At 40.2% G+C, this 27,394-nt stretch overlaps 2 protein-coding genes across 4 annotated transcripts; both read right to left on the minus strand.

Annotated features, from left to right (window-relative positions):
* Window positions 1-5: 5 nt before the first annotated feature.
* On the minus strand, window positions 6-17,595 carry scube2 (signal peptide, CUB domain, EGF-like 2). 2 transcript variants are annotated; one of them, XM_074666364.1, is made up of 23 exons: window positions 17,459-17,595; window positions 16,872-16,988; window positions 16,523-16,648; window positions 16,016-16,150; window positions 15,042-15,167; window positions 14,808-14,924; window positions 13,669-13,758; window positions 12,905-13,021; window positions 12,695-12,817; window positions 12,267-12,383; window positions 11,993-12,115; window positions 11,577-11,693; window positions 10,867-10,956; window positions 10,592-10,714; window positions 9,806-9,973; window positions 9,265-9,471; window positions 5,615-5,785; window positions 4,087-4,254; window positions 2,386-2,547; window positions 2,052-2,249; window positions 1,714-1,866; window positions 1,509-1,588; window positions 6-1,027 (listed from the first exon to the last, which is right to left on the minus strand). In XM_074666364.1, the coding sequence occupies exons 1-23, from the start codon at window positions 17,544-17,546 to the stop codon at window positions 881-883; spliced, it is 3,063 nt and encodes a 1,020-aa protein (XP_074522465.1). In that variant the 5' UTR covers window positions 17,547-17,595; the 3' UTR covers window positions 6-880. The 2 variants fall into 2 exon arrangements, with proteins under 2 accessions (XP_074522465.1, XP_074522464.1); XM_074666363.1 differs by having other exon boundaries at window positions 16,872-16,991.
* Window positions 17,596-21,944: 4,349 nt separating this feature from the next.
* On the minus strand, window positions 21,945-27,194 carry sinhcafl (SIN3-HDAC complex associated factor, like). Of its 2 annotated transcripts, none has more exons than XM_074665636.1 (6): window positions 27,106-27,194; window positions 25,860-26,021; window positions 25,620-25,719; window positions 25,418-25,532; window positions 24,100-24,250; window positions 21,945-23,994 (listed from the first exon to the last, which is right to left on the minus strand). In XM_074665636.1, exons 2-6 carry the CDS (start codon window positions 25,985-25,987, stop codon window positions 23,823-23,825), a joined length of 666 nt encoding a protein of 221 aa, XP_074521737.1. In that variant the 5' UTR covers window positions 25,988-26,021; window positions 27,106-27,194; the 3' UTR covers window positions 21,945-23,822. The 2 variants fall into 2 exon arrangements, with proteins under 2 accessions (XP_074521737.1, XP_074521736.1); XM_074665635.1 differs by having other exon boundaries at window positions 24,100-24,253.
* Between the last annotated feature and the right edge of the window lie 200 nt (window positions 27,195-27,394).

A 27,394-nucleotide genomic window follows, 5' to 3' on the forward strand; every position in this document is an offset into this window, starting at 1 on the left:
TCACTTCTATTTTACATAGATTTTCTTACATGTTCAGTTTTCTGACATATTACTGAATCTCTCAAATCACTTTTCTTTCTACTCTCTGTGCTGTTTGCAGTTGTCTTTGGTTGCTTGTTCACCATGTATTGATGAATACATGGTACCCCTGTAAATTAATTGTAAAATAATACAATTCTTCTGGGCTGTTGCAGTCACTCACACATCCTTTACATCAAACTCATGGGCTGCCAGCTGTGGTAGCAAGTCTACTGTCAAAAATGTACATAGATCCTAGTATACATAAGCATTTCCCTAAACTTTTTACATCATATACAAAAGCATCGATCTGAATAATTGCTAATGTGGTACCACTACTTTTTTAGTAGTGCTAATGTTCCTGAAAAAACATTTGTGCTATATTTTGTTTCAGACATTTAACATTTTTTCTGATGATTTACCTCTACCTGTAAAAGTAGTCTATGTTAAGATTAGATACACACTCTACATACAGCTTCTCCGACACTGTGTATACATCTGTTTAGCTAACATATGATGACCTTGAAATCTAAAGAAGGGCGTAAAGTCATTACAGTTCTCCTGTCTTGTTTCCAATGTCCATAACAAAGAGAGAGGATCCAGATTCCCTGACACCTATCTGAGGTCTGCACCCTGTACAAATTCATCACCATTCTCTCCCTCTTAAAGCTCCAACTTCAAGTCCATTTGCTTCACTTGTCCAAGTTCCCTTCAGGATCACTTTTGGTCCCCTCCAGTATTACTGCATGCAAGATCAGATAACTACAGAATATTTTAAAAGTAATCTGTGGATAAATCAGATACTTTGGCCTGTATCTGTGCAAGCTTTCCATGAATTATGCAGAGTATAAGTAGAGTAATCCTAAGGACGTAGGAACCTCAGGACTTTTGAGCGCAGGAAGCGGATGAAAGATTTGGGGAACATTTCTCTTGATTCTTGTGCCGTGTAGTTGAAGAAGTTCTGTGGGTGAGCCAGCACGTCAAACAACGCCCTCATGAGTTTCTTGTCCTGATGAGAAAACAAAATGTATGAAAGGAAAGCCATAACCACATTTAGAAGCAAATATCAGTATTAAGTATAAGTTTGAACACTAAATTGTAAAAATTATTCAATAGAAATTAAACTAAAAGAAGATCAGCAAGCCCATGAGAGCTTTAATCTAATTCCATGATGCTAATGTTTGTTGGGATGGCAGCTCAGTCAGGGTCTCTAGTTTTGAGAGGGTGAGCCAATTTTGTAAAAGGCCTTCTAGGTCAATGCAAGACTGACTTTAGATCTTCAACAAATGACACAACTAATAAAACAAACTCAGGAAATAATTTTTGTGTTTATTTGTATGGTGAGAAGGTCAGCAGAAGAAGTTGCTGTACTCCGTTGAAACTTAAGATGACCAAGTACTAAAATGTTTCATCAATCAAAAAAAAAAAAATCTAAAATATCAAAGATTCTACTGAAAAATGTTTCATGTGAAACACATGTAACAACAAACCTTGAGGATTTCCTGGTGATTCTCTGAAGCATATAATCTTCCATCCCTGACAATGTCTTCAATCAGTTCTTGGTAATCCTCTGAAAACAAATGAAAGGAAAATAAAGCTCATTAATATAATGCCTCAAATCTGCACAAAAAGCTGAGGGTGACAGAAAAGACTGTTTTAAGAAAAGAACCACAAAACAATATTCTTTCTTCCTACCATCATACGTCACATATGGGACCTGGAAGCCTTTCCCGCTGTTTCCCTCATTGGATCTGAACTGTATCCAGAGTCTCTTGGAGCGAGAGGTGAAAGCAATGGGACGTTCATATGTCTGACATGTCTCATAGGTTGTCACAGAGTTGGAGAGAGCTGGAGCACACAAGACAACATGAATGCTTGTTAAATATGTCATTATTTATGGTAACATGGAAATCGCCACAACATGCTAACAACCAATCTTAGCTGAATCTAAGCACAATTAAACAAAACTAATAGTCCTGAAACAGAGAAGTAACTAATCCTCTCTCTCAAGAGAGCATTGTTTGAAACCTTACAGCTTTTTCTCATCACTAAGTAGTCTCCACACTCATCCTCGATAGGCAGGTAGATCTCTGGCACAACAATAAGGATCCTGCGTTTGGGGGGTGGGTTGATGGTCCACGTGCACTCGACATTGGCTGGGTAGTTTCCCGGGTAGTTTGGTGACTCGATGTAGCCGGTAAAATCTCCCAGCTCTCCTCCACAATGTCGGTCTGTAGAGTGTTACAGATCAAAGAGTTGAATAGGTTGCTCTGTTCTCGATCCAGCAAGCATGCGTGTGGATTATTTGGGACAGTCGCCTTTCAGGCATCTCAACCTCCAGCTGTACAAGTTTTTAAACAAACTTACTTTTGCATTGCATGATGTTGGTGGAGCCATCAAAGTCAGTGGTGGTGTTTCCAGGGCATGCCACACAGTAGTTCTGTCCAAACTCTCCTTGGTATGTGCCCGTGGGACAGCGGATGCAGCGGTGTGTGCTGGTGTTGTAGTAATGTCCTGGAGAGCACTGGACTGCAAGACAAGGTTATAATAGTTAACTAAAACAAAACTAGAAACTAAAACTAAAATTTAAAATACATTGCAGTTAACTCTAACTAATAAAAACTAGAAAAGAAAACAAAAACGATGAGTAAACTAAAACTGTATCTTGTGTTCACAAAACCAACTGAAACTTACTGAAATTAAAGACAAAATGTCCTTTGTTATCGTTTCTGACAATATTAAAAGCCTTAAAGGTTTAAATTAATCTGACACACTTTCCCAACCAATTTTAGACAGTTTTCAGCAGTTGTTAGTGCCGCACAGCACCATCATAGCGGTGTATAGGGACGAGCTTGTTTACTGCGCGCTGTGCGCTGCGCGCTGTGCGCTGTGCGCTGTGCTGCGACGAAACGTAGTGGAGCAATGAATTAGAGCATCTGTAATAGTTAAATTGCATGTGAGTCTGACTTTAATTGTATTTGAGTCTGCCTTTATTGTTACAGAGTCCAAGTTTCTAATTATTAAAGCTCATGGTATATTGTTTTATAAAATTTATGTTTATATTTTTTTTTATGTTTACATTATTTTTACATAATATATGTTTATATTTTTTATATTAAGTTTATATTATTTTCTTATGTTTAAGGCAGCAGCCAACATTTCAGTATCAGCATTGATTGAGCAGTGAGCACTATGTTGAACTTAAAAATAAATAGTATTATAAAATATTTACTCTGACCTTTTTGAATCCTGCACCTGGTTAATAAGGTATGAAAAAACTAAAACTAAACTAAAACTAAGCCTTGTTGCAAAAATCAAAACTAAATAAAAACTAGAAAGCCGGCTCTAAAACTAATTACAATTTAACTGTAATGGAAAAATGTCAAAACAAACTAATACCAAACTGTAGTGAGAAATCCAAAACTATTACAACCTTGCTGCAGGAGCAAAGCACTGAGACAGAGGACTGCAAATCAATATTATTCTGCCAATAATACTCCTGAGCTAAATGTTTGCATCAAGAAATAAGGCTCCTACTATTTTGGAGCTTATGAGAGAATAAATTGAGATACAACATTTTCATGATCACATGCAACTGAAAGAGACTAAAAAACTTTGCCATTTTTAAGCACAGAAAACCTTTTCTCAACCAACTGAATTATATATTATAAAGCACTGTCATGAGGCAAACACTAAACCCACGCCCTGACCCCAGTGGGTTGGTTGTTTAAAATCAAGTCAAACAGTTGAACGCACAGACAGTGGTTCAGCTGCAGAGGGCAGCAGAGTGCCTTAAAGACCCCATAAACAGGTCCACAGACTCAGGAACCATGCCATTCTGTTATGATGACAACAAGAGTAAAATGGACATAAGAGTAAGAAAAACTTCACCAAACCAAACTACCTCAGGGGTTTCCCTTCATGGAGTATGTAAGACAACAACTCAGTATCTTTCTTTTAACTCATACAAAAAACATCAGACTCCAGTATGGCAAACTAAATTCAACAGGGCTCTTTCCTTTTTTCTTCTAAACCAAGTGACAGAGAGCACTCTTGACATTTTTTTACCTTTGGTCTCACACTCCTGAAAGGTGACAGCACCACTCCGCTTGGTTACCAGGTTTCCTCCACAAGGGAAGCAGGATGTGCGTCCCACTTCTGGCTGGTAGGTTCCCAGAGGACAGGACAGACAAGGGATGAAGCCATCGTGGGAGTACTGACCAGGGAAACACTGACCTGAGCACACACATGTATCATACTGTTAACCACAGCAACATTTTAACAAACCCTAGAAACCTTGGAGCGGAGCACAGCTTGAGTTCATGGCAAGATTTTTATTTCCAGTGACGAACCTGAGAAACTTTTCTCCTTTCCATTAAGAAATGAGGTTAATGGAATCTATCTCTGATGCACAACCACTCTCACACATGACTAATACAAACTGGGCGAGTGGGAGTGTTCAGATAGCTTCTGTTGTTTAGTCTGACGGAGGAGATGGGATCTGGGATTCAGCCACAAAGTGACTCTGATAACAGCTCAGGAGGAGACAAAAACATGCTGGCTCCTTCAGCCTTTTATTTCAGACTGAAAGCAGCTTGTTCACCTTTTGAATTCAAATAGATCTTCAACATCTAAGCTCAAGCTTCTTTGACTTTACACAAAACAGAACATCTGCCGGGAAGAGATCCTTATCGAGGCACCATCGCTTCCTGTGTGGCTTATATTCTCTAAATAGTTTCCTACACATTGTTACAGTGCCTTCATTTATTTTTCTGCTTTTTGTTTGTCTCTTCCAAATTTTAGAAACCATTTCTTATGTAAATAAAAATTTTAAATAGAGGTCGACCGATATGGGTTTTTTGGGGGCCGATGCCGATGCCGATGCTTTCCAAATTTGGGCAGCCGATGCCGATATGCATAGCCGATTTTTCCAATTTGATATTCAGGCCGATTGTTAAATAAATACATATTTATCACATTTTTGTGAAACGCAGCAATTTCTGAGCAACTAAAAGAAATCTATTACAACAAGTCGTGTCCAGTCCTCTGAACATTTATTCAGCTTTCAAAACAATGAAATATTTTGTCTGAGTAAACACACAGTGTAACAAGCAGTAGTAAACATTCACACTCTTCTTAAAATGTCAAAAAAGAAATTTAAACTTAATAATATAATTTGAACAAAAGTATGTAATGTATCCAAGTGGTTTGAGGTGCTCATCTTTTTTGTGCCTGATCAAAAATTGCGTCATTTTATACAACGGATCAAAAATCTGCTTTTTAAAAGAAAATACGGCCAATGGCCGATAGAGACAAATGTCCAAATATTGGCCCAATATATCAGCCGGCCGATTTATCGGTCTACCTCTAGTTTTAAATGCTATTTTTGAAGGAAAAACAGTTACCAGCACAGTGAAATTAATAAAGCCTAATCAAGAGTGTTGTTCTTTAAAATTTTGAATAGGAAAAAGTTTTTTGGCAATGAGATTCTTAAATTTCAAACTCTCAAAAGATGCTCAAAACATGTATAAATAAATCAAAGATTTGTGGTTTAAAATTTCCAGACCTGTGACTAGATCAGTGACTTGACTCTTACCTCCACACTCTGACATGTTTCGAGCCCCGACCACCTTCGAGACATCTCCTCCCTCAGGTCCAGGACAAACCTCGCAGGACATCTGTCCCTCTTCATCCTGATATGTTCCAGCTGGGCACAAAACACACCTGCCCTGGTCACCATCAAAGTATGTCCCGACACTGCAGCTTACTAAGAGACAACAGGGAAGGAGACACAAGGTGAAAGAAAGGTCAATAAATCAACCTTCAAATGGATGGGGTCACAGAGACACATGAAACATACACTGAGCAGATTCACGGCGGCCAAGATTGTAGCTTGTTGCTTTGTCATATTAGAGACAAAAGATGGTTTGAAAAATCATCTTCTCTCAATTCTAAACACATATGTTACCATTCTTAGAAATAACTTAAGTAGAGATGAATAAACTACCATAATAAAGTGAACCAAGCCTTGATATCCAATTTTTTCCTCAAAAACTGAACAAAAAACTTTTTTAAATCACACAAAACAAACAAGTGAGTCTGAACTTTTCATTTATAGCATTATTTTCAGCTGCTAGATCTGATTCATGTTGAGCTTGCCTTCAAAAAAGAAAAAAAAAAGGACAGCCAATGTTAAATGTAGACATACAGTAATTAACTGACACTGCAGGAAGGCCTGTGGCTACACATAGTCAAACAGTCCCAACCACACTGATGATTTATACAAAACTACAGTGGTTCATCTGCATGATGAGACAGTTGAAGAGAAGTTACCCAGACTGCATCAGCTGCCACTTTAAGTGTAATCAAACAGCACCTTGTGCACGCTTGAAATGAATAAACACAGTTAAGAGCATCATTCACACATCAAAGGAAGCTTAGCCCAGTCAATTTATCAGCCTGATGACAGATTTTAAAGCTTTACTTACTGGCAAAACATTTCAAGCATCAGTGGTTTTGACAGAGTTTACAGTTTAGTTTAAGAGTTCACCAGGGCTTCTTGGAGAAACAAGTCTGAAAAGTTTTCCACAAAAACACAAAATAAGCATTTAGGCAGAAAGCACAAACCCCCTCTTGACACGTCCTAATACTTTCTCCACCATGGCTCTGCATTGGGGAGGAGCGTTTAAACCACTATAAGCACCCTCACCTCTCTTAAAAGCAAACACAGGAGCAAATCAAAAGGAGTATTTTCCTCTTATCTCACAAAAGTGCAAAGGCTTGATTAAAGAGAGCGTGGCGCCATTTTGCTTTGATTCCTCCCACACAGAGTGATGCCTGTAATTAATTTGAGAATTACTGCGTCTGCCTGATGGTCTTTAGAAGTTCCCTCGAAAACTGGATGGCCCTGATCTCACACAAGAATAAATCAATTAATTGTTAGGCCTTTAAAATGTGCCTGAGTTGTAGCCTTTAAGCCATCTGTAAGCAAAGAAACCACAATCTCTGAAAGCTACTCACAAAAGCTTTAATGTCGATCCTTTTTACGTGGCTCAGCAAATTGTTCGATTTTCTTCTGCAGAAAGAAAATGTAATTCTCTCAAGAGCAGTTCATTTTTGGAACCCATTGTTTACTCTGAAAGACCATGAGGAGCCATCATTGCATTGTCCTCTAACAGCTTTTATTTGACAGAGGGAAGCAGTGCGAGAAGGGAGAGAGTGAGAGTGAAAGAGAGAAAAAACCTTGAAGCCTTTCAAATGCAAAGAACACTTCTATAGAGTCCTCGAATTGATGGCCCCAAAGAGGTTTAAAAGACCTTTCACCTCTATTCAAGTCCCCAGTCTGTGCCTACTTGATGACATAGGAAAACACCACGGTATCACAGTGGTAAGGAGCTGAACCCAATAAAAGGGGTCAGGTTTCTGAATCCCCCCATTCTGCTTGGCCCAATCGCTGCTCGCGCCCATCAAGCCGAGGCCCAAACAACTGATGCTAATTGATTCCCATGGTGTGGCTGAAGTCAATTCTCTTTAGCAGTTTAGTGGCTGGGGGTCATGCAAAGTGGCCCCAGTTGGGGGGCAGGGGGGACACAGCACTCAAACTGCCAGCTTGAATCAACAGCACTTCCTAAACATCTTCAACATTAAAACAAACATGCAAACAAGTCAACTATAGTGGGCAAATAGACATGGACACGCACTGAGAGCAAAAGTTTGGATTCATTTTGTTCATGTGTTTGTGGAAGCCTTCCTTTATATATAAATAGGTGTTTTTATGCAGTCAAACAGAGGCTGTGCTAAGTAAAGAGATTACCAGCAATATGAAATACATTTTAAGTTTACAATATTTGCATAACAATGTAACTACACCCTCATGTTTGATTTAAATATAGGTAACATCCTGGATTCTCAGCCACTTCAGGCAGCAGCAACCCAAACTGATAGAGAGGAGATGCTCCTCTGAACAGAAAGCATATTTTCTCCAAATGCACAAGAGTCTGTCTTGCCATCCATCTGAGGCAGTGAGAGCAAGCCCCAAATGGGCTTTTCAATGGAGTGGGCAAACTGAATAGGACTAAACTGCACTCCGAGCTAAGCCAGAGTGGGAGTTGGGGGAGGAGGAGGGAAAAATATAGCTCCTTTAAAGAGCTGGAGGTTAAGAAGAATGCCTTTCAGCTCCCCCCTCCACTCCTCTCCCAAATTACATGTCTACACCCCTGCCATGGCCAATAGACTGCTTAATGTTGACCTGAAAGCATAGCGGGGGAGTCAAGAAATCAACACACTCAGGAGCTGAGTTACTGAGACTCAGGAGAAACGAAGGGTAGGAGCTGGGGTTTAAATCATGTCGGCACAGCCCAGCAGCCAAAGTAACTTTGATGCCAGTATAGAGGCTCGGAAAAAAAGTAGAGTAAAAGGGAAATATATGCAATAAAAAGCTGTTATCTCATGGAACCACTGATTAGTTACAGCTACTTGCCCACTCAATTCAGGGATTTAACTAAAAAAGCATTTGAGGATCTGCATATCTTTGACATTTGCACAAGACTTGCAAATATTGAGCAAAGCATTTACATTTGAACAAACATTTTGACATCTCAATAGACAAAAGGCAACCTTTCAGCTCTAAATGATATTAAGACGGCGAGCAGCAGGCAGAAAACTTACTGTGAGGCCCGAAATCAGGGGCGCACGGTCCCAAAAGCCAGAAAAAACACATGCCAGCTTTTCAGCTCTCCTTCACTGACAGTGTGCGGTCTTATTTAATGAACATTTTCTCCATCACAGGTTGTATATAAAACTTAAGCAAGAGGCAACAGCTACCAGGAGAGCTGCCATCAGCCCTCATGTTACACTCTGATCCTGAGATGCTGGAAGATCTCAACAACAGAGTCTCTGTTCTTCTACGTGAGCTCGCTCTCCCTCTGACGAGCTCATTACAGCATGTTTGAAAACCAAATATGGCATTCATCTGGCCAACACCTGTTCCAAATCCAATCATTAAAACAGCCTGTCTAAATATATCTCACCAGCATGGACCATTTCAATTGCCTGAAGAAATTGCTAAGAGTCTACTGTTTGTATGAAGCCCTGTCAGAGCCATAACTACCCTAACAGGTTGGATCTAAGCTACATCTGTGAGTTAAAATTCCTCAATACTTTGAGGTGAAGAGAAGCTGGGCTGAATTTTGTGTCTCCCAGCCTTAAGGATGTGCTCTATATTGAAAAACACAAGACTAAACTTACCACATTTCCTGCCCATCAGCACCTGTCCTCCCACACAGTGACCTGGAAGCTCAGCTGCCTGGCCCAGAGTCTTGCTGAGCTCATAGTCAGATCCAGCAAAGTGGAGGTGAAACTGCTCCCGGTTTATGGACTTCCTCAGGGTCCTGATGGTCTTCCTGAGCCTCTTTTCTGAGCGTCGGCGCACACAGCTCAGGTCACAGCTCTCTGCTGAGAGAGGCACTTGATATCGCAACTGTTTCCACAACAAATGTCTCACACCCATTGTAAATTGGGCTTTTATTCCCGAAGCCTGATATGCTCACTGACATAAAAACAAACAAAACATTAAGTCAGGATAAGAGAAAACTACGCCACCACTCATGAAGGACAAAAGCAAAGAGATTCCGAGTCCCATCCTAAAGCCCACCACCATAGTTGAGTCAAAACAGGAGATACTTTTACAGTGTGGTTCATTTAGTGATAAACAGACAGCAGCAGGAGACAGAAAGAAGGATGCAGGAAAGATCCCAGGCAGTCAGAGAGGAAGCGCAGAGAGACCAACCTGTTACCTCCTCTAGGTTCACATCCAGCTCAAACTCAGCTGTTATAGATGAGCCGTCGTCCTCACCAGCTTTTCTACCATGGCGGCTGCGTGTGCGCTGTCCAGAAGAGGTGCAACGAAGGCTCACGTAGCTGAACTGGACATTTTCAGTGAAGAGGAACCTGCTATCTAACAAACAGAATCGCACAAGCGTCAGTCAGAGAAAATCTTTGACGGAGGAAACACGGGCTTCTTTGAACATGGGCGATCTTCTTTTAACTCCCTTTAATCTGTTTGTTGGTAGAGTAGATTAAAAAGCCAAAAACGGATGGACTTCAAAGTGACACTCTCTGTTCTTCGAAACAATTATGTGCCTTTTCAGTTAGTGTGGGGGATATTTAAACCAAATCAATATCCGTTGGAGGAGCAAAATAATCCCACAATTGGAAACCCGTTTGATTGATGGCTAGTTCAGACCCAGCTGAAAGGCATGCTATGGCTAATTACATCCTCTCCTGTCACTGCCAGACACAGTGCTGCCCTGAGACATTCAAGACACTCCTAACCACATCACTTTCCCCACAAAATTTCTTTCACATTCGCCTTTGGTTTTTGGTTTACTTTGACTCTGAGGTCTGCTTTATCTTCTAAAGACTGTGGCTTTAAATGCTGGCAGTTCTGGGTAAACCTGTAATGTTTTTTTAACCAGCAACATAAAGGGGCTGTAAACTTAATCCCTGTCTATGTGTGATCTAAGTCTTGTGTTTTGGAGGCCTTGTTTTGCTTGTTGTTTGGCAACCTCTGTACCTGAGTGTGCTGAGTTCAAGCTCTCCTTGAGTTTTTCATGACTTCGTTTTAAGTTGCATTTTGCAGCACCAGACTTAAAAGTGGCTGTGGTTTTAATGCGTGGAACATTTGCCATTTCTGGACCTGTGGGAAAGAGGGACAAAAAAACCTTGTCATTTTCATCTACTCCCAGTATTTATCAACTGAAAACATGTCAAGCCTGAGCCATCCCTGAGTTACTGTTTTGTGTGGCAGAGCGGAAAGATGGATGTTAATCTGTGATGTTTTGTACTTGCCTAAGCAATGCAAGCTGCTGTTGTTCTTTTGTGCTTCAGCCAGGCAAGGCAGGGGCCTTCCACAGGTCACCGTGTAGGAATCCTCCGTCCCTGCAGACACGAAAGGCCATGACACACAGACCAACACAGACAAAAGTTAAGGCCACAAAAGCCAAGTCAGAGGGAGCAAACAGGCGGCATGTAGGAACACGAAAAGTTGCTGTGTGAACCGATGCTGACACACAACCAGATTTCAAACAGCTAGACTTAGTGACTGATTATATGTCTACTGATATGATGTAGCCCTGCTGCATCAGGTGATACCTGACCTTTCCTTTGTCATGGGTCTTAAATCCTGATGAGAAAATATGAAGGTGGGCTTGACTGATGTGTGTCAGATAAAAAAGAATATCTGAACAACATGTTGAAGTTTTCACTGTTTTATTATTCATAAAAGAAATATAAGCACTACTTTTTTCTATACTGAAGCCTTATATATTTTGCAGACCTCTAGTTTTGCAATTAACCACAAAAAGTTATGGGTCAAAGTTGTAGTCTTCCAAAAGTCACCCTATCTCTTGCAAACAAATTAGCTTTTGTGCAACATTTAGATTTAATTCCATCTCATTTTTTAACAAAAAAAATATTTAAAAAAAGCAATATTATAGTTCTATATCAGTAACATAGACTTGATGTCACTCAAAGGTGAGATCAGACTCAAACAAACTCACCGCTGCTGATATGAACTTGGGACTGGCACGTCAGGAAGCAGCGGTCCCCTCCCTCCTGCTTACTACAGTTCAGGGTAGGTTTAGAGTTGGGTTTTGCAGATGGTAAACCTTCAGCCTCTAGATAGGAATAACAACAAAACTCCAAGGTAAAAAGGATCACTTTGGATTGCAAAATGGCAGAGGGCACATGAAGATAAAGCACAAAAATCCAACAGTGACAGCATCATTGCGTTTTGAATGTTTTACTAAAGCACAAGAAAACTGAGTGACAGAGAATTAAAGAGAAAAAGAGAACAGAATTCAAAGTATCTCCTGTTTTTGTCCCCAAGTACTTGTCCTAAATGTCACAGTGTTTCCAAACAAAGAGCAGACACTCAAGAGATGTGTCTCTCACATAGGAAGAGGTACAGGCTTACCAATACAGTCCTTTTTGTTCCAGTGAAGCTTATAGCCAGGATGGCAAAAGCATTCAAATCCTCCCAAGGTGTTCTCACAACCCTGCTCACAGCCGCCATTGTTTACACTACATTCATTGATATCTGACAGAGGGGAAAACAAATGTCATTTTCATTACTGGTTCAGTTATAAAAAACAAGCAACAAGTTATATTACAACATCTTTTTTAATCCCAGCTTCCTCTCTGTTTGCATGTAATACTAAGAGAGCTCCCACCTCACGAAGCAGACTCACCTCCACAGTGGGCCAGTCCGTACATGGTGTAGCCTTTGTTGCACAGACACTGAAAACCACCAGGGGAGTTCACACATGTATGATCACATGTGCGCTCAAAAAAACACTCATCTATATCTGTAATCAGAAAGAGCAGATGACATAATAGCAGGGCAGTCAGTTACAATCTTCAGCAGGAGGGATTTCCCACCCACAGACGAAAGTTTGTGTCTCATCCTGAATTCCCCTACCAAGTAAAATTTGACATGTACAGTGTGCTACATCAGGTCTTCTTAACCTGGTGAATCATAGGTTAACTCTTTCTTAAAAACAGATGCAGCAATGGACAATATGAGTCTAACAACATCTGTCTCCCTCCTATAAATATCTGGCTACTTTTGGGGTAGTTCAAGAAAAAAAGTTGAAGGTTGAAGGTATTTTTGTCCTACCTTGACAGGAACGTTCATCAGTCAACAGTTTGAAGCCTTTTCTGCAGTTGCACTCGAAGCTTCCTATGGTGTTCCTGCAGAAGTGTTCACACCCACCGTTGTGGTGCTCACACTCATCTATATCTGTGAGAAACAGGAGAACCAATACTTGCTTTGTCATATCAGCAAGTTAAATCTGTCTTTTACTTCATTCTTGTCTTTATGTCTGACCTTTGCATGTTTTTCCATCCGGCTGCAGAGTGAAGCCAATGGGGCAGCTGCAGCGAACACCTGTGGATGTGTCTTTACAGGTGCAGTCACACCCCCCATTGTTCACGGCACATGTTTCTGGAATTAAAAACATCACAAAAATATGAGATTGACATCCTTGGTAAACAGAGCTTTGATATAATTTTTGAAACAACGCAATTGATGCAATGAAAGCAATGCCTTCAACAAAAAATAACCAGTTTCTTTGCAGATTGTAAACACTTGCTTCAACAGCTTTGAGTACTTAAGGGAATGGAAAACACACTCCTCATATTCAATATAAACACAATTGAGGATTTTGTGTATTGTTGTGCTACAATTCATAGGTTAGGCAGAAGTGGCAGAAATGTCTTGTTACTTGTGATTCTGTGTCACTCATGTACAGCCTTGGTAAAATGCCAGTGATGCAATGTTTTGCACAAATCAAGTGGCCCAGAATCATACACCTGATAAATACTGACCATATAAGAAAAAAATTCACACTCTGCCCTCTCCAAATGGAAGGACAACGTGAAATGTACCACACTGTCACAAATGCATATTTTTCGGAGGGGAAGCTGGGGGCGAGACAGCAAGTGAGTAGTCATTTCACAGTTTGCTCAAGAGTCTGAAGAATGCACAGGTTTACTGGACCTTAGTCTTCTCTCCTGTTTAACATCCTTGAGTGGTTCTCAGTAATGCTACATGCACATAAAACACACACTATTAGCTGTGAGCATAATTACCCATTAGGAGTCTTCGTTTAACCCTTTTGTCCACTTCAGTGAAGAATGTTGCATTGTGGTCTGCAGACTCAGTCGTGGCCTCATCTCGTTCTGTGATACACAAAACATTTCAGATGAAGTAAGGATGGGTACACAAACTCACAAAATTAACACAACAACACAAGCACACGTGTGACTTTCCTATGAACATCAGCTACTCCAGATGCTTGTGTTGCTCATCTTTCAATAACCAGATGCATGTTTACACTTGAGATATCCAGCTTGTAGCTGCTTGGTGTGTGTCAGATAACACACAGATTATGAGGTGGAGCGAAAGACAACATCACAGTGATACTCCAGGACCTCACACACACTGCTGGTGGAGGGAGAGATATTACCCAATGTCTGATCTTTATCCTACATAACCATTGTGTTGAAAAATGTACACTGCCTTACAGAGGGAGATGTTTCCAGTCACTGTGTCTTCAATTATTCATCAAGATAGCCTTCACAATACTGAAGAAACAAAGCTCAACATACCGTCAGCTGCAGCCAGAATTGACACTCCCTAAGCTGAGGTCTTTTTAAAAAAAAAAATGTATACCAACATTAACACACAGTCATGGTTTATTATGTGGGAAAACATTTCTTAAACAACCACTTTACATGTTTTGTTTTCCTATTTTGTCTTCTTAAAGCTGAAAGGTTTTTGAGATAATAATAATCCACACTTAAGTTTAAACTACACAGTACCTTTAAAATGTAGTAAACCTCACCTGGCTTCAAAACTGGGACTCTGAATTAGCTGTTGCTCATTTCTTCGTCCACTGAGTTAAAACACTACCAGCGTGACAGAATTAGTGATATTTATAATGATTTGTGCTTTGATTACACCAAAAGGCAGATTGTTATTCTTGTTTTCTTTAGAACTACCTGCAGTTGTTTTAAATGACCAAACTACTAAAAGTTACTTTTAAATAAAAGACATGCTAGACCCACCCATTAGAGAGTTGAGTCATTTTAAGGAGTCTTAAAAGTGAAACATTTTCTTAGAAGATCGAAAAAAATCGAAATTGTGTTTCAGTGCTCAACACACATAAAGCATGACGATAATAGTCAACTGTTAAGCAGCACTTGAGCCCAAAAACTCTTTTTCTTACCTACACATGACCTCTTGTCTGGTTGCAGTGTGTATCTTATGTGACACCTACATATAGGGCCACTCTCTGTGTCCTCACAGGTGTGCTGGCAGCCTCCATTGCCATGGTTACAGGTTACTGCAGGGTGACAGACATTGCAGCCGTAGGACATTTAATCAGTGTAACATTTGAGTTTCTGTGTGTGACTTGGTTGGCGTGTTGTGTGAAGTTGGTGTCATGCTGCAGATTACGTACGGATGCAGTCTCTCTGGTTCCTGGCCAGTTCGAACCCTGGACGACACTCACAGGCCACACCCCCTTTGGGTGTCTCTTTGCAGATGTGGGCGCAACTGTGCTCCTTATTCATACAGTTGAGGCCCTCTGGGATAGAGAGGGAGAGAGGTACACAATGAAACTCTCCTACAGTGACTGACCTGCTCTACACAAAGGCACACACACTGAGAGATTAGTCTGGCATCCTCAAAGACACTGATTGTTCTCACGCATTACTCAATCAAAAACATCAACCACTGTGTTTTCTTTGAGAGAGGGAGAAAACTCTTTAAGCATGGAAAAAGTTTTTGTAAAGTCTTCAGGAAATAAGCTGAAACACACTCTGTTTAGAGTGCTATGAGATGAGTAAAGCAGCATTTATAAAGACAGGTCACAGTTGAGTGGACAGGTCCGAGGGATTTAAAAGGGTTGTCAAGACTCGATGGAGTGGAAAGTGCTTCCATTTAGGTGACTTCAGTTCAGAAGACAATGCAAAGGCACTTCAGACTAATCTGTGACACAGACCACATAGATCTGAGTGTTGCAGTTATTAACTTATTTTGTTCTCCAAGACACAGCGATCCTTTTCCCACAGCATGAGGCTGCTACAGATAAAAGCTCAGTGACGGGAGCCAGCTTGAACCTGTCACCCCACACTGAGGCATCAGTCTCAGATTTGTATATGAATATTGGGAGAATTCATGACATGATTTTCCATTTTTTCTCAGCTTAATACGATGAGCTTAAAGAAGCCTCTGCAAATACATGCACAAGCACACACACAAAAAAAAGTTCTTAAAAGAATGAACATGAAACTTTTCAGAGCTCAACTTTTACACAATACCTAAGACAACAGGGCCACAAAAGTGAAGGTGGAGGAGGAAACCAACGTCTTTAAGCTAAAGCATAAGATATGGCTTCTGTTTGTAGAACAAGTGTTTATGGAATACACTCACCAACAGAGCGATGGATGCATGTGTGCTGGTTGTCACTGAGGAAGAATCCGTCTTTGCAGCGACATTCATAGCTGCCCATGATGTTGACACAAGTGTGTTGGCAGCCTCCATTGTTGAACTTGCATTCATCCACATCTGCGGAACAGGGGATTGATTTAATGATTAACTGTGTTTACAAAAATGTGTAAGAATATGGGTTTCATTCTCCACTGAGCTTTAACTTCATGTAATTAAAATACAGTTGTTTTGGCCAACATTTTAGATGCTTTTAACGCTTTATCGAATATAAATTACACATATTAAAATTTACATGTACTCTAAACCCCTGTGTGTACAAAACCAAAATAGTTTGTACTACGCTGAAATTAATGTTTACAAAATCTAGCTCAAGAGTATTGTGAGTGTGGGAAACTTTACACACAGCGCACTCTCGGAGTTCACTCATGAAGTCAAAGCAAGTTATGACACACAAAAAAATATTTAATAATGCTTTAAAGCTGATCTTACCGAGACAGTTATGTCCATCATGTGCCAAATTGAATCCATCATAACAAGTGCAGCGATAATTGCCTGGGATATTGTTGCACTCATGTACACAGCCACCATTGTATTCCAAGTCACATTCATCAGTGTCTAAGAAGTGAACGTCTCATGAGTGAATGAGGAAAGCTTAAAATGCAAAACATTTAAGATCACAACAACTTGAGTGCCTAAAGTTATGTTAATTCTACATTACACAGAATGAAGAAATTTGTACTAATAGAAAATAAAGACGATGTAAGTACAGAATTAATAATGTTATGTAACCACCTATGAATGTGCATTACACAGGAGAATTAAAAAGGGAGACACTTACCTTCGCAATGTTTTCCATCTCCTTTAAAGCCTGCTCTACACGTGCACTTGTAGGAGCCTTGGGTAGTCTGACAAATAGCATCAATGTGACAGCCATCACTTCCCTCTGCACATGGATCTGCTGAAATCCATGGGACCCTTTTAGATCATATTTACCACAACCAATTCAACAGCCTTGTACATTAAATACTATTTGGCCCAAGTTTACAATTGGGTCACTTTTTGTTTTGTTATACGTTTTGAGGGGGGGAAAGAGAAAAAGAACATAACAGGGGGTGAACATAACCCCCTTTAAACAGCCTACAGTCGGATATTTTAAAATCAAATGCAACTAACATGAAACCTAAAATGAGTGCTGACGCAATTTAAACATAGAGCTGGTTCTTACAGATTATTTTGATGAGAGAAAATTAATTTTCACAGCAACACTCAATACTTTTACGTGAACTAAGAAACTTGAAAGGTTAAAAAAGTCACAAGTGGAGAAACAACATGAGCGCCTGAAAGCGTGCGTAAAATAGCACTCTCCATGAGTGGAAAACACAACACGCAGACACACATGAACACACACACTTACTACAGTCCCACCTCGATTCTCTGGAAGAGCTGCGCTTTGGCGACTATTTAACAAGAGCAAAAACAAACAAAAGTCCCTTGCAGCCCAAATAGCTCCCATGGTGATATGATCCAAGTTTAGAGGTCTTCTCAAAAGGACGCGTACGCACTGAAGTCGTGACCGAGCGTCCGCCTCATTTTCATTCTAGCCTGTCAATCTGCCTCACAAGGGCCTTTTGAAAAGAGAAAGGAGTAAGTGTGTGTGTGTGTGTGTGTGTGTGTGTGTGTGTGTGTGTGTGTGTGTGTGTGTGTGTGTGTGTGTGTGTGTTTAAGAGTGAGAATGAGTGCGCGCGCGCGTCCACGTGAGAGTGGGGAAAACCTTTTGAAGCGGAGCTTCGTAAAGTCAGTCACACTAATAGCAATAAACCGGAAACCCAGCTACATTGTATAAATAATACCTTTTATTCAGATGACCGATCTTTTATTTTGAAGTTTTAAAAACGGAAGCTGTTTAGAAAGGGTTCAATTCTAAAGTGATGAGCATGTCTTTTCAACATTAGCAGGAAAAGACAAGAGACAGAACAAAAAGAGTGAGGTACTGAGAGGCACCAGTAAAGGTTCTGTGATCAGCATTAGCTTGAAAAACATACCCTTGTGTTTAAATTATGAAATGATAGCGTTTTCTTAGCCGCCCCCCCCCCCATAAATAAAAAAATAAAAATAAAAATAAATAAATAAATAAAATGATACACAAGCAGAAGTATTAATACTATACTGCTTTCAAATGATGTAGTTGCTTTTATTAAATGTCTATGGCCTCAAAGGTTTGGCTGAGGGAGATGCTTCCTGGGCTAAACAGAACCACTAAAACTGCTGGACTGCTGTACCTGCATATTAGGGGACGGAACCAAACATTAAACTCATTTAAAACTAGCTATTCACTCCTCAGCCCATGTAGTAATTCTTACCTGAAATTTGATTTAAAGAAAAGTCCCAGGAATAGATCAAATGTTGGGAAAATCTACACAGAGCTGTCAAACTCACATCTAGACAAGGCCACAGAATGAGACAACACTGTCACCCTGTGGCTGAAAGTGTCATTAACCAACCCAGTCAATGTAGCAGACCAAGATAGAACTCCGGAAAGGATGCATGCTTGCATCAAATGCTCTGAAATTCGGGAGATGAAGGAATAATCTAAATAAATGTGTAATAAAATTGTTGAAAGTAGTGAAATTATGGGACACATGAAATTAAAGAAAAAAAAGTGAGAAGAAGTGAAAAAAGATCTATAGTGGAATGAAAAAAAAAAACAGTTTGAGTAGTACTACTTGTGAAAAGAGTTGTATGTATAGTTGAATGAGTCAGACCCAGATTAACACTCCACAGTGCCCACAACAATTTTTAAGTGCCATCTTTGAACACTACTAGTCCCATCAAATGGCCACCTTCCAAAGCCATCACAGATTCACCCTTTTTGGGGGAAACAGGCAGGTGAGCACACCCCTGAGGTTGAGCCCAGCAGTAGGTTCCTCTCAGGCTGTCTCTGGGTGCAACCTGCGGCACATCCCTCAGGTTAAAATCAACAGCCTGCAGAGGTCCTTCTCAGTTTGTTTAATTAGTTTGTGACATAACTTTTTTAAGTCTTAATTGGGTTTGGACTTGTGACGACCCCTCCAAATCACTAGGTATTGCTGGTTGCCGTTTGCTCATTTGGTGTTTTTTTTTTTTTTTTCAGAGCCAGACGCGGGGTCATCAGGAATTGATGAGACGCCCCTGGGCCCAATGTAGATCCCTTTTTTAAGCCTACCTCTTGGATCAGTGTGGGGCTGGCTACCCGGCATGTGTCCTGAGGGGTGTAGCGTGGTGCAGCTGATTGCTCTGTGGTTACCTTAGAGAAGCAACTAATATGTTTTGTCTTATTTATAATAAACTTTGTGTTAAGCAGCAGCTTTCTCGTCCTGCCTCCAGTCCAGACAATCCAGACCGGATGCCCAGATTAGGTCCGAATTGGGTATGGACCAGTCATCTGGATTGGGTCCAGACCGATCATATGGATTTGGTCCAGATTGGGTTCTGACCAGATGTCCAGATAAGGTTGAGAGTTGATTGTGATTGGGATTAGACATCCAGATTGGGCTGAGACCACACATCAAGATTAGGTCTGGATTTGGTCTGGACTGGAAAGCCAGATTAGGTCTGGACTGGCAAGCCAGATTAGATCTGGAATGGGTCTGGACCTGACATCCGAACAAGGTTCAATTTAGCTGATCTGGATCAGAAATCCGGATTAGCTCTGGACTGGGTCCAGAACAGAAATCTGGATAAAGTCCAGATTAGGTCCGGACCAGACATCAGGATTAGGTCTGGACTGGACCACCAGATAAGGTCCAGGCTGGACATGGCCAGACATCCAGATTGGACATGGCCAGATGTCCAGACTAGGTTCAGACTGGGCATCTGGATTGGGTTGGGATTGGGTTTGGACCAGGCATATGACATAAAGAGGTTAGTCTGGGTTTAACTGTGTCTATGACTCATACAGAAAAACACAGATTAACCTAGGTTCTCCACCTGGTTTAGATCACAGCCCCTTTGAAAATAAAGTCCAGACTCCACAGCCTTCACAGCTTCTGCAGACTCTGCAGACTCCAGAGCGTGTTTCAGCCTCTGCAACCAGTTTCAGACTCTGCAGCCTTTGCAGCCTCACAGCCTCCAGGGCCTCACAGCCTCTGCTGCCTTGCAGCCTGTTTCAGTCTCTGCAGCCTCTGAAACTGGTTTCAGACTGTAGCCCCGCAGCCTCCGCAGCCTTACAGCCTCTGCGGCCTCCGCAGCTAGTTTCAGCCTCAGCAGCCAGTTTCAGCCTCAGCAGCCAGTTTCATCCTCTGCAGCCTCTGCAGCCTCTGCAGCCTGCACAGCCAGTTTCAGACTCCACATCCACTTTCAGACTCCACATCCACTTTCAGCCTCCCTAGCTGGTTTCAGCCTCTGCAGCCAGCTTCAGCCTTGGAACCCTTTGCAGCCTCTGAAGCAAGTTTCAGACAATAGCCTCTGCAGCGATCACAGCCTCTGCAGCCTCCGCAGCCGCAGCAGCTTCCGCAGCCTCTGCACCCGCAGCAGCCTCCCAAGCCTCTGCAGCTACCTGGCTTCTGATCCTGCAGACTCTGCAGACTCCACAGCATGTTTCAGCCTCTGCAGCCTCCACAGCCAGTTTAAGCCTCAGCAGCGAGTTCCAGCTTCCACAGCCAGTTTCAGACTCTGTGGCCTGTGCAGTCTGTTTCAGCTTCGGCAGCCTGTTTCAGCCTCTGCAGCCTCCGCGGCCTCCATAGCTTCTGCTGCTGCAGCTTCCACAGACTCTGCAGACTCCGCAGTTTTTTTCAGCCTCCGTAGCCAGGCTGAAACAAGCCTGGCTTTCTCACTGTGAGTGAGCCATTGGCCACACTTCTGGGTCTATAGATTTGAAACTAACATTGACAGCCTCCTCGGGATCTCTGGAGTTTTACCGTTTTGTTATAAATGCTGGCAGTTTGATACCATGATTTCAGAGAGAAGGTCTTGAAAATCAGCAGCCTCAACCAACCCTCTGAAGGCAGTTGGTAAACAATGATCACTATGACAACTTCTGGCTTCAGATGGGCACAGCTGACAGGTTTACATGATTAAACTCACACACACTTAACACAAAGTATCACACTTTAACAGCATTTTAGAGATCACACTTCTATTTTCCCTGAGTTAACTTATTATTTTCAGATTTTTCCTTCAGTTTTTAATTTTTTCCTTATGAATCCTGAATTCATTCAGCAATTCAAACTTCCTAAATTCATTCATCCATTCCTTTGATTCATCCTTCCATTTTCTTTCATCCAAGGGTTCATGACAGGCTCATTCAGCATCCTGTATTCAGCAGTTTGGGGCACGTTTTTTAGAGAGTTTATTCAAACTTTTTCAGACAAATCTTTAGTCATTCATCTTTGACATTCTGCATTAGCAGTTCAGCACAAGCTGTTTCAGCATTCTGTATTCACAGCGCAGTTTCTTCAGAAATTGCTTTTCTAGTTTAGTTTCATTTCTTACTTAGGTCGTGTTGAATCCTTTTATTCCAGCTAAATTATCTTGTAGTATATCATCTTAAAAGTGTAACCAACTGACCACCCTATCTGATATCTGACAAAAAGTATTTCATTTCTGAAATGAAAACTGTAAGTGTTCCACACTAATAGGGCAGAAGTTCTTTTAAACCTTTAAATGTGTAAATGTATATGTAATCAAAGCAAAGCATTTAGTAAATATTCAAATGTGTGAAACAATATACTCATTCAATTCAATCTAAAATCTAAGTTTTAGTCATGACTAAAAAACTAGGAAGAGGGAATATTGACAACTTCCATAGCAGAACCTTTATGTTAGGTCTGAATAATCTTTACCATGTAACTTTCTAGTTCCACCATCCTTCGGGGTAATGCATATCACACTACAATGTTTTTTTTTTTTCATTTTTTATTACAATACAGTTCTACTTTGTGGTACAGTATACAAAAAAGCATTTTAAAAAACATCTACATGGCATGTTCAAAGGAAGTGCACAAACTGAATAACAGTCTTTCTGAAAGGCTCTACACCAAGTATCAAAAATTCTGTTAAAAACTTTTGCAATAAATAAGTATAAATTACATGAAGATCATAATGAAAAGATCAGGTTATTCATTAAGGCACATCTCGCATCCCAAAATGTACCTCGCAAAAACAATATGGCAACTCCCTATGGACAAAAAACAAGCTTATTTTTCTCCTCAAAAGGGAGCAGTATTTCTCCTTTTAGTAAGAATCATAAAACATGTTCAGATTCAACTACCCTGCCGCAGAAAAGTTTATATATTAAGCAACTTTACAGAGCAATGCCAGTCAATTAATTAAGTCTGAGAATCATTACAGTCATTAAAAAAATAGACAAACAAAACCGTTGTCACTGCAGCGTTCATTTGAGACACCATGCAGCATGGCTTAAACTGTGCAATCCAAGTATTATTTCAACATGACACACATTAGAAATATCTTGAGACAAGTATGAATCATGATCAGGGAAATGGGAAATTATTGCTGAAATAGTGGATGCTAATTTGGTTGAACAAGGATCAATCATTTAGCACTAGACTGGCAAAAATGATTGCCCCAGAGCATTTTTCACATTCAAAATGTCTGCATAGTTTGAACTTTGACAGTTTTTAAGGATAAATCACAGCACTGGCAGTCACAAACAATTCTTCTAACATACACTCTAAAACACAGTGACTTTTCTGAATGTTCAGCTTTTGACCATTGCATGCGATTATTAAAACAGATCAGGATGAGGCAATGTAGCATTCAGCTTTCCCTGCAGTTTACACATATTTCAGAACAGACAAGCATTTTGCTGGTCTGAACAGAAACAAAATGTACAAGATGTGAAAATGTGCTGAAGCATAACTGGCTTCTCCTAAACATAAATGTTTTATGCACCTTTCAGACACAAAAACATTTGTTCTACCAAAGTAGTGGTTTGCCATTGTGTAATTTCAAAAGGTTGTGTTGTACCACATGCCGTGACATTTTGTATTTACAAAAACACATCTTCAAAACGTTTGCTTTCCAACATGCATTAGTTCATTGGATGCTGTAAAAAGAAATAAATAAATCACGTTCCTCATCCAAAAAAGCAGAGGAATATACTGCATGCAAGCAGTGTTTCAAGCTTGAGGCATGCTTAAGCTGTGAAAAATGTCAGACAGATTATGCGGTCTTATCCAGACACACAAAAAAAGCTCATTAATTCATAGAAAACAGTTCTAATAATGATTGCTGGTGCAACCAAAAGCTATTTGTGTTCACAAAGAAATAAAAGCCTACAGAAAAATGCGCACATATAAAGCAAACAGATAAGACAGCATTGCAGTGACATGTTGAAAATCTCTCCATCATACACACACATAAGCTGGTATTAGAAATAGCTGGTGTTTCTTATATGCACACTTACAATTAAAAGGTTAATAACAATAAAAAAATAGAACAGTCCTGATATGTATAAAAAAATGTGACAAAATATTTACAAAACATGAATCACTTATAACAAAATAACGTAAAAAAGGTTCTGAAGCAAAAACGGAGTGTCATCAAAATTCCTCATTCTATAAATAACACTAATGCCCAATGATTTTTTTTTCTATTTCTCTTTATGTAAAAAAGGAAATTAAGTCTATACAAAAGTTTAAAAATACCCAGATGAAAAGGAATTTTACAAAGCAAACATCTAACTGGTACAGCTGGGGGAATAGAAATTGGGAGGTCTGCCACGGGAGACAAATCCAGAAATCCCGGTGGATGCCATGGATAGCCCATCTAAGGGACTCTACAAAAGCAATCACCAGGTTTCTTTTATGTCTTCTGAGAGCTGTGGAGGCAGTGTGTCTGGGAGGTGTGTGGACGCCAGTGTCTTCTGTTTTTTGGAACTGCAGCAGGGTTTGAAGAGTCGAGGATCAATAATCACCTCTCCGAACCGTCCCTTGTAGACGATACCACAGCACACTTTCTGCCTAAAACCCACATAAAAAATAATTTTGTCATCTCTCACAAAACACACAACAAAGTTGTTGGACAAAAAATAATATTAACGAAGGGTTTGGTGAGTGGAAACTTACCTTTTCCAGTATGATCGGTCCAAAAAGGAGAAGATGGAGGGAGTTGTTCGTCTTTGTTTTGACTCGATGTCTGAGCCATCATCTGACTGGTTGCTGTGACTTGGGGACTGAGCAGGAGACATGCTGGAGGTTGTACTGTGGGCATCTGAGTCTGCTTGCAAATCAAAATGATAAGTTAAACACTATCATCATATAGACTTTGTTTAATACTTTACTCCAATTCATCCAAGTAGAAGAGTGACAATGATGTGATGGTTGATGACAATTGAGAGTAAAAAAATAAAAGATTTAAGAAGAAGATTTAAACAAACCTAACATAATACATCAATCCACTTCACCAAGACTAACATCTGGGCTCACACTAAGCTGTCAAACTACTATACTTATCTGCTTTGAGAATCTACCCCAGTGGTTTGAAATTTAACTATGAAAGCATTCACATTAAAGATAATGTGTTAACAGCTTGTCACAAACATGGAAAAGTCTACTGGCAAAAAGTCAAAATTTCAGAGGTAAAATGTTATAAAAACAAAACGAAACAAAAAACATAAAGTCATTATCCAGGCTTAGAGCAGAGCAAACAGCAAGCAAAGTTGTCAGTGTGGGATATATAAATGAGGCGTAATATCACTGGTAATCATGAACACATGAGTAGATATGAGCAAATTTTGGCAAGACTGATTCATTCTGATGCTGCCCCTGCAGGGTCAATGGCATTGGGAGCAAACATGAATAAAATGAAATTAAAAGCTTATTTGGCTACCTAGCATTTTAGTTAAAGGCTTTTTCTGCTTTGATCTGTCTTATAATAAGCCCATTGGATATCCCCTACAATAATTAAACTCACATTTATTTTGTGACTACTTAACACTGTTGCTTCTTCTCACTAAGCCCAGGATCAAAAGGGGTGGTGGTCAGCAGGCAGTGCTTTTAACATCCCCTCACCCCAAACAGGTTTCCTGAGCTGATATGGTGTGAAGCATGAGGTACCATGCAAAAAACCCAAAACAAAACAGATTAACCAAATTGACTTTGCTATCCCCAAATTCTGTTTACCGACACAAGCCTAAGGGAGACAATTCTTTTTATCTATCTGTACTTTTTATAAGAATTTATTATTTCTGGTTAACAAAATTTAAAAGCACAGTAAAACCTTTTAAGTTATTTCAATTTGGAGTTCAAGACAATGCAGTTACACTATGCCTATTGTGACGCCAAAAAAGCGCTTGTGCATGCTCGACACTTAAAAATCTGTGCATTCTACAACAAACCTTGACAGATAGAAGGTCATTTGAGTTCCATTTTTTCAACAACTTACTTTGTCTCTTTAATTTGTGAAGCTTTCTGAGCTTGCTTTTCTTCTTCCCATCACTGTTCTTAATCTTTTTGGGTTTTGTCATCTTAAAGCCCGGTCCAGCTCTGGCATCAACCACCTAGGTAAAGTCAGACAAAACAGTCACTTTGAGCTTATAGTAGGCTAATGACTGAATTTATCTTGATTGTGAACAGACACCACTTACATGGTTCCAGTTTTTCTTAGAGCCATTTGGTAGCTTCTTCCACCTCTTAACCAGTAACACACAGGCATTACATATGTCTCCAACACGATCTTCTAAGAGCCTGAAAATATACACAACATACTGATAAAGTTCAGCGTGCTAATACATTAATTTTTGAAAATTTATTGTATAAAGAAAGCCGAATTGACATCCAGATTTGTATGGCAGGAATAATACAAGTGAATGAATGGGGCTTCTTACCCAAAACACAGCCTGAATGTTTCCTCATATCGACTGCTGTCTGTAAAGCGTGAACTGGAGGACTTGGTCTTGCAAATGCAACAGCCATCGTTACTCCGGTATATCTTTGACTTATGAAAGCCGAACATAGTCCTTCTGTTGTTCAGTGATCAGATGGAAAACCTGTAAACGGTAAACAAGAGTCAGTAATCGCCCCGATTCTCGAAGCAAGAACGGTGAATGTCTGCAGACAGTTGTGCTTTCTACTACTAAAAGGGGGCGGTCCCAACACATACACACATACAGATACAAGCACGGCTGTCTTAATATTTAATATATGCTGAATTAAATCACAGGTTTCGGAACATAAAGCAATTTCCTTTGCAGTGCAAAATAGAATTTCACACAAGAACCTATGATAAAAGCAAAAACACCGCACCAGAGTCAGTAAAGTGAAATCGCGGGAACATACAAATTACTAAAAACACATAACTAAATTGGCCTTACTTAGTGTTACTGATTGCGCTGCCGTAGAAATAGCGCAATATAAAATCAGTTTAATGCAAAATTAGCTGATCAAGGACCTCAAACTTTCAAACATTCGGTCCGGTTGATGTGAGATGGATCAAACATTTCTCTCACACACATATCGCTTTTTTTTACTCGATTTTAAATATTACTCTAAATCCCCCCAGAAACAACAACAAGCCAGAAAAGATGTCAGATAGTAAACGATGAGAAGTGGGTGAGCGACACAAGGAACGGGCGATGATTTGTTTACAGCGAGAGAGGAAACATAAAGCGGGCAGCTGCGCTTTTTGAAGTGAAGAAACAAAAAGCTACCGGGCTCTTCGTTGACTTTTGTGTAGCGCGATTGTCTTAGTTATATAACACACTATTATCCTCTCGATGCAGTGCGCGTACAATGTCAAAAAAGTAAAACAAAAATATGAAAAGTTGTAATGAACACATCCTTCCCTTTAAATTCAAACTTTTGCCCGCTAGAGCGCCAAATATGGTTCATTGTTGTTAGCAGTTAGCATGCTAGCTAACCTACTCCGCTACCATTACCACGCCACGCTCTCGTTGACTTCCACGTTATCCTATTGTCAATTCGGTTACTCCTTGTAAATCCAACTCAAACAACAAAAACCACACACGTCATTTTATATCTACACCAAATATTAAACACTCTCTCAAAACTGAACGAATAAGTTCGCTTTCATAAATGTAGTTTCCGAAAAAAGACAAATAACAGCGTACTTACTGAACAAAAACTTTGAATCTTCACCGTATTCTTTTCACACACTGCGCATGCTCTTACTACTAACGCATACAGCTGTCCATTAGAATATCATTAACATAAAAAGCAGGAATGAAAGAACTGTGCGTACAATGACCATATAAGGAGTGCAGCGGTTTAGTTTGAACCAAGATTCAACCAATCAGCGCTTCCCTCGCGCTGTCTTCCGGAGGCATGAATGATGGGAGGCGTAGTTAACCAGTGGGAAATATGTGTGCCATCAGTTTTAACGGCCCTCTTTTGGACTCGACTT

Source organism: Halichoeres trimaculatus, unplaced genomic scaffold (assembly GCF_033239565.1).
Source record: "Halichoeres trimaculatus isolate MK-OKI-2021-1 unplaced genomic scaffold, fHalTri1.1 fHalTri1_scaffold_3, whole genome shotgun sequence".
NCBI classification, from domain to species: domain Eukaryota; kingdom Metazoa; phylum Chordata; class Actinopteri; order Labriformes; family Labridae; genus Halichoeres; species Halichoeres trimaculatus.